The following is a 7,190-nucleotide window of genomic DNA, read 5'->3' on the forward strand; positions in this document are numbered from 1 at the left end:
GAAAAGAATCGAATTAGCTGCTGTATGCACTTCACTGTGCACCACAACCACAGATATCGAATGAAAAATTTTCCGAGACAAAAAAATAAGTTAACCTATATATAATGTCAGTTTGGAACTAGACATCATACAAGATTTTCAACCTATAGATAATTTAACCTCCGCTCCTTTTAGATTTTCGTAGAATACTCAATGTAGAACGAAATTAGTTAAAATTTACATTCAGGGGATGTTTGAGATGTCTTAATAAGGATAACAATAATCTATTTTACATGAACTAAGGGGCAAACTAACTGCCTGCTTCCAATTCCTGTTTGTATAGGCCTCCAAGACTAGAACTTCAACGTGTGAAATTCTGATAGATAAGTTCTTACAATTCTGAATTCTGTATGGCTTAGAGTTAAAGTAAAGAAGTAACCGTTGAAGAATACATTAATGTACATTTAGCTGAATTCTATGAGCACTAGGGAAAATACAGATGGCATTCCACTGTAACTTTGGGTTAGTTAATCTGTGAAGAGTGACCACATATGTACATTGCATTACACTACAAATCTATTGCTCCGTTCTGTAAATCCGAACACATTTCGCTCCAGACCATCCTGTCTTTTCCGACTGATAAATTCCAAGTCATCAGAACAAAGCGATGGTACTAGTTAATGTATCTAAAATATCTTTGAAAACATTCATCGTTCTTGCAATTTCTGTGTATAACTTTGTACACTTCAATCAAGAGCCTTGGGAATCGACTTGCAAAGTAGTCATTGAATCCTTCTGGAAGAGGACCTATCAGTTCCTAATAAGTAAGAAGAAATAAATTAGAAGGCACAGCATTCGTTATATGTATTTACAGCACATTACATTCACATTCCCTCAAGTTTAACAATATTACACTCAAGAACCTTTCATTTTTAATTTTACGCTGACCTCCCTCAATTCATAAAGAAATCGATAAGTCATATCAAAAGAACCATAAAAAAGGGAAAAGAAAAAAGACGTTATGCTGGAAATGAGTAGAAATATCTCATAAAAAACCCCTCCTCCTAAACAAACTCTGTTTCAGCCCTATCCTTCATCATTTGTGAGTTGTAACTTGTATTTGGAACGTTTTTTTTTACCAGAAAGGGTACATTATATATGTTATATGAATTGAGGGAGGTTCAGGAGGAGTGGTAAAAAAAAAAGGAATGTCAAGTATAATTTGCCTCATATTGAGTATAATTTCATTAAACCTTAACAAGTGAGTAGAATTTGTCTTTTATCGAGTATAGGAATAAGGAATAAACCTCATATAAGTCAAAGATCTGGAGGATTGTATCATTACATTAATGGAGATTCAATTTCAATGAAATTCATTGCGAAAATTTAAAACTTCAACTCAAGCACAATCAAACAAAAAATGCAATTGCAATCAACAAAGGCTAGGATGTCTAAGAATAACCCACACTGTTGCATTTCCCAATCATCACACAAGATAACAACATCAGTAACCACAAAGTTACAATACTGTCGTGACAACCAATTATCAGAATTATCACTGTCATGTCGTGCAGTAAGGGTTGATGTACTAGGCTTAAGATAAAATGCTCAAGATATTCATAATGTACAGAATTGCTTTACTGTTACATTTCCTCTAATAAATATGCTTTGCTGGTATATTTTATCTAGTGAATATGCTATTTAAGCGACAATTGCCATTATGATAAAACATCAACATTCAGATATGGCTTTAGCTTAAAATAAATTTTGTAAGACATTGTTTTGATATTGGGAGAAGAGTTACTTACAAGAGTTTATTAGAAAAAAAAATTGTTATTAAAGCGAACAGTCACTAGAATAGTCATAAAATATTCAGAATCACCGTAACATAACTGGTATCAGGGATGTACTTTGAAAATGAAGTTGACCCCAACATTTAGAGCTGATTTGTACAAGAATTACATTTGTTCACTTATGCTAATTGATGCATTTGTTAAAAGCAGCATTGGACTATTTAATAAAATTCTGGATGAGACCTATAAGTGAACAAATAGTTTCATGGATTTCAGCCGGAGAAAAAAAAAATTGAGAAAATGTAGTTCAAGAAAAAATACCTGGATTTCATGAGGCAGTTCCCTGTAATGATTTAGCTTATTTCTCATGACCCTCAACAAGTCCCGAACACTGTCAAATTTATATCTCCGGTAACGACCAATGTTAGTAACGAAATCAGGATCTAGCTTCTCATCCCATTTTGCACCTAAAGCCAGTGGAGCAGTGCTTTCTAATGCCTTCAAAAGATCAGAACCGTATTCTCTATCTTCAAGTTCCACCCTATCACTAACATCGCGAAAAAATGAAAGTCTCATCTCAGAGCTCCAAAAGAGAGGATGTTGCAATACTTCAATCGCCATTGGCCTGATAACAAATGACTTAATTTCTTTAATGAATTGAAAACAAAAGTCCAGTTCTCTAATCATTGAAAGCCATCAGACAAACCCTCTTAATCTTATCATAATTTAGGCAATCAAATCTCACGTAAATTTAGCAAATGTATGCAATATAATCATCCTCTTTGATAACCTCCCAGGGATAATATTTTTGCTGCAACCATGCATGTGAATGCCAATCACCTTTCCTCGCAATTTTCACTTATATAGCTATACAGTAAATAAGGAAACAAAGAAACATAATTATATAGCCAGATTACAAATCAGAATAGTATATAGATCCTAAATAAATTATATTTTCACTAAAGAGATTTAATTTTCCTAAATAAGAGATATTTTCCAACAAGCTTCTTGTTTTGGACTTCATTAATGGCCAACGCACCAAAATGAGTATCCATACATCTAGAAATATCTGCCAATTTCCAAACTGCAATTGGAATTAAAAAGCCAGTTGAAGGTGCACTGCCACTGGCAATGCCATTAAATACAGATTTTTCAGTAGCATTCACTAGATATCAAAGTAATAGTACCAGTAACAAATATTACATTATGTAAAAACTGAATGACCGTTTTATGCATCATATTTGAGATGAATAACATGATAAATCAGATCATTTTCATTCAATCCATTTTCACCAATCTTAGGCTCAACTTAAAGGCAGTCTGATCAATATCAGCCTATTTATAAAGATTTCTACAGATTTATCAAAATAGAATAAAGTTCCTGTTTTATTATTTATATTGACATTTCATACATGGAAACAACTAGCAAAATCAAAAGCTGAATTTTCCGAGAGGTGATAATGTATTAGAATTTATATTGCACAACAATCAAGTAATTCAGAAAGAGATGCAAATTATTAATAAATATGAAAGGTATAACTCTATTCTCCTAAAACTGATTTTGGATGAGAATGATATACCTAAGATCAGGATTAGGGTTTAACAAACAAGAAATAAGATCCTCGGCTTCAGGAATAAACTCCACTAAGAAAAGATCTTTTTGATTTTTAACAATATTGACATCACGCTCAAGCCGCTCTCCAAATGGATGTCTTCCTGCAGTCATGCAGAAAAAGAGGACACAACCTAAACTAAATAAATCCACAGCTCGTGTTTGACGCCCTTGAACAAGTTGCTCCGGTGCTTGCCAGCCTGAACTGCCACAGCCTACATGCAATTAACATTAAACCTTAATGTAAGATTAAGAATAAGAACAAATAATTGACTAAGACTGGTAAATTAATGCAGCATGAGACTAAATGTGTGTTCGGATTAACATATTTTGAGTTCAATAAAAAATATGAAAACTGGAGAAATTCCTGTAAAGCTTGTCCCAAAATTAAGCAAAACTAACTTGTGAAAGGGACTTGTACGTAACTAAAATCATACAATGATAGAGCCATCTCATTCTAGACACCATTAGTCATTCATAGAGTCAATGCTTTAAAAACACAAATAAATTATTCTACTCACCCGTAACACTTTCACCTAGAGAAGACATATCTTCGAGAAGGCGTTTGCTAATTCCCATGTCAGAAAGCTTTGCAACTAATGATCTTTCTTTTATTATCAAAACATTTTGAGGTTTCAAGTCCCGATGGATTATTCCTAATTCATGCAAATGAACAAGCCCAGAAACTACATCCCTGTGTTGCAATAACGTGAAAGTCAAGATGATGTCCACAGAAAATAAACAAGACAAATCAAAATAAATGTCCATGGTTGAGTTATAACTAAGTCATATAATAACAAACAACTATCAACCTTCATTGACTGAATCAACTGTGAGAGTCCTAAATGAAAATTAAAAAGGACCCTCCCTGCATATTCTTATCTCTTTTTGTCACGTCTACCATTTCAACCAATCTTTGCTATCTTATCTTTTTGCCTTCATATGTAGTACTCATGTCTTTCTTATCCTATTTGGATTCTCTTATGACAAGGTAATGCCCGTATTATTCTAGTCAATTAGCTCATACTCTCTTTATGAAAACTACCATCTTTAGATCCCCATTGACAATAGATCCTTCCATTTTTTCCCTAGTTGTAGAAATGCTCCTACACGTCACCTTAACAAGGTAGATTTCTCTAGCTGAGAACTAAGCTACCATATCAAAACTTTAGCTTGTATATTCTATTGAAAAACGGTTTTCGTAGTTCTATTTATAATAGCAAAACATTAAGTGCATGTCAATTGCAGAAGTTGCTAAACTAGTTAGCTACTATGACACTCATCCATGCACAAAGATATCTCCCTAGCAACTCTCACTCACCGTTTTTACACATTAGCCAAGAGAAATATAATATTTCTCTAACCTAGGAAAATGTAATCATTGTCACCTTGTAGATCACATCCATAACAATCAACAAGTGTTCAATATTTTCACTCACCTCATCAGTTTAAGTAGCAGAGGTGATGGAAAACCATTTGTTTTCCAAAGATTGTGCATAACAATCTTCTCTGTCTGCATTTGAGAAGTTCTAACTGCTGGATTATCTGATATATCAGAGTACAAATGAATCAAATGGTCCAAGTTGCATGTACAGCGTTCCAGAGCAAGGTAAACAAAATCATGATCGCATTCCACCCCATACCATCGAACAATGTTTGGATGTCTGTCAGATGCAATAAGATTTTGGATTTCTTTATGGGCTACATCGTGATGACTTTGCACAAGACGTTTGACAGCAACTGTCCGACCTTCGTATGTCCCCTCAAGGACAACAGTACCATTGCTTCCCTTAGCAATTTCTTTATTAGATACAAATAGTTTACCGATCCTGCGTCCATCAACTTGCACCTGTGTACTGGAGTTTGTTTCATTAAGTGTGAATGTGTCCTCCTCCTGGACCAATAACGATTGCTTATTCTGTGTGACAGCAATGATGTTGTTCTTTATTGACTTGCGGGCTTTCTTCTTCTTAGGAGGTGAACTTTTGGTATTTATCTCCCTATTCTGGTCTTTATTTGTAAAGAAAAGAGACTGGTATATAATGAAAGAACCAAGAAAGATGGTAAATAATACAAGAGGTACTGTTTTTGACCATTTATTCACCCTGCCTGGATCAACTTCTTCTGTAGTGATCTCCATACGAGACCGAGGGAGCATAGGTACATTATCATTGCTCTCAAAGAAGCCATTTTTTTGTTGCAAAGAAGGCAAAGAATTTGGCATAGGCAAAGATAGGATCGTATATCCATCCTGGCCTAGGACAAATTGATCAGTAGCAGGTTTTGATGGAAGCATGAGCTCTGAAGTACGAAATGGAAGCATATCAACCTCCTCATAAACCTCAGACAATCTCTCAGCAGATTCTATCAAAAATTTCTTACGTTGGCGATATACTTCATTCAGTTTCATGTCCCAACATGCATAGGGCATAGCAAAATCTAAGCCACCGTCCAAATCATACCCACCCTCTGCATCTAATGAAATCCTTCCAGAAGTATGTGGGCAAACCAATGCAGCCTTAAATTCAGCCACTTTCATAGTCCACAAAACTACCCCAGAACCAGGAACAACGGATTGCAAAGTATAATCCGTCCTAGTTATCTCAAGCAAGAACTCAGGTGGCTTCAGCTGGGCAGGATCAACAAGCTCATTATCATTCGTACTTGAAACATGCAGCCGGTCATCAAAACTCGACACCACATTAGAAGCATGATCATGTTCAGAGTAACTTCGAAAAAGCCCTCCAGTTTTAGCATTAACTACATACATAGTGGTTCTCTTGTGACCAAATACCGATGCTCCATCCTTTGTCTTGATAGGGGTAGAAGCAACATACTCTTCAATCGATTTCGATAGTCTCTGCAAGCATGAAAAAGGTCCTAAATATAATTTCTATTTGAATCCAGAGAACCATCCAAGTAGACAATCACAAATTTGCAATTACACTAAACAAAATATAAGTCACCACAAACCTAACCTTCTCAGTCATATGAGAGGAACAGGAAGTGCAGAAAAAAGCAATGAAATATTTGATATGTTAAAAGACAATACCGTTTGACCCAAGTGGGGGTCGTGGACGATTAATTCCCAATCATCTCCACATTCAACGAAGGCGGTGAAGTTGTGGTTAGGGTTGTTGATGGGAGCATGATAGGAATAGTAGATTGGAGATCCAGTTGAAAAAGACCAAAAGACCCTTCCAGAATCACTGTCCACCAAATACACGGTGCCATCAAGGGCGGCGACGAGAGCGGTGGCCGGTTTAACTGAGGGTGGAGAAGGGCGAAGGGAGAGTTGGGATTGTGAGGTGGAGAAGGTGAGGAAGGAGAAGAAGAGAAAAAGGAGAAGAAATAGGGAAAACGGAGAGCTTAAAACAGAACAAGTTTTCATCTCCGTTCTCTGGAAACAAGGTGACCGACCGACATCAAAACACTTTTATACGCTGTTTTTGGCTAAGCGGTTTTGTGTTTTTCGTCAAACTAGGAATTATGATGAAACCCAGTCACAAGAATTCAAGATTATGCATTCTAAATAATATTCTCCGTTTTTCCCAACCTAGAGTTTAATTATTTGTTAGTATTGGACAAATAATTATTTGTTACACAGTCCAACCATTTAAGCACATACTCTTTTTTATTATTTTGTTACTCTGAAGATCATACTGGTAAATATATTTTTTTGTTATAAAGGTTTATGAGATGATAAATTTAATTGATTGATATTCCTATAAATTTTTATGACAATATTTTGGTTTTTTATAAATATTTTACAAGAATAAATATAGACAAAATAAAAAATAAATAAG

At 35.1% G+C, this 7,190-nt stretch overlaps 1 protein-coding gene across 1 annotated transcript; it reads right to left on the bottom strand.

The window, feature by feature from the left end:
• Window positions 1–195: 195 nt before the first annotated feature.
• Window positions 196–6,928, bottom strand: IRE1A (Endoribonuclease/protein kinase IRE1-like protein). Its single transcript, XM_068612609.2, has 6 exons — window positions 6,437–6,928; window positions 4,824–6,244; window positions 3,906–4,078; window positions 3,353–3,599; window positions 2,094–2,397; window positions 196–796 (listed from the first exon to the last, which is right to left on the bottom strand). Exons 1-6 carry the CDS (start codon window positions 6,773–6,775, stop codon window positions 653–655), a joined length of 2,628 nt encoding a protein of 875 aa, XP_068468710.2. The 5' UTR covers window positions 6,776–6,928; the 3' UTR covers window positions 196–652.
• Window positions 6,929–7,190: the final 262 nt, after the last annotated feature.

This window comes from Phaseolus vulgaris, chromosome 2 (assembly GCF_051622355.1).
Source record: "Phaseolus vulgaris cultivar YP4 chromosome 2, ASM5162235v1, whole genome shotgun sequence".
NCBI classification, from domain to species: Eukaryota; Viridiplantae; Streptophyta; class Magnoliopsida; order Fabales; family Fabaceae; genus Phaseolus; species Phaseolus vulgaris.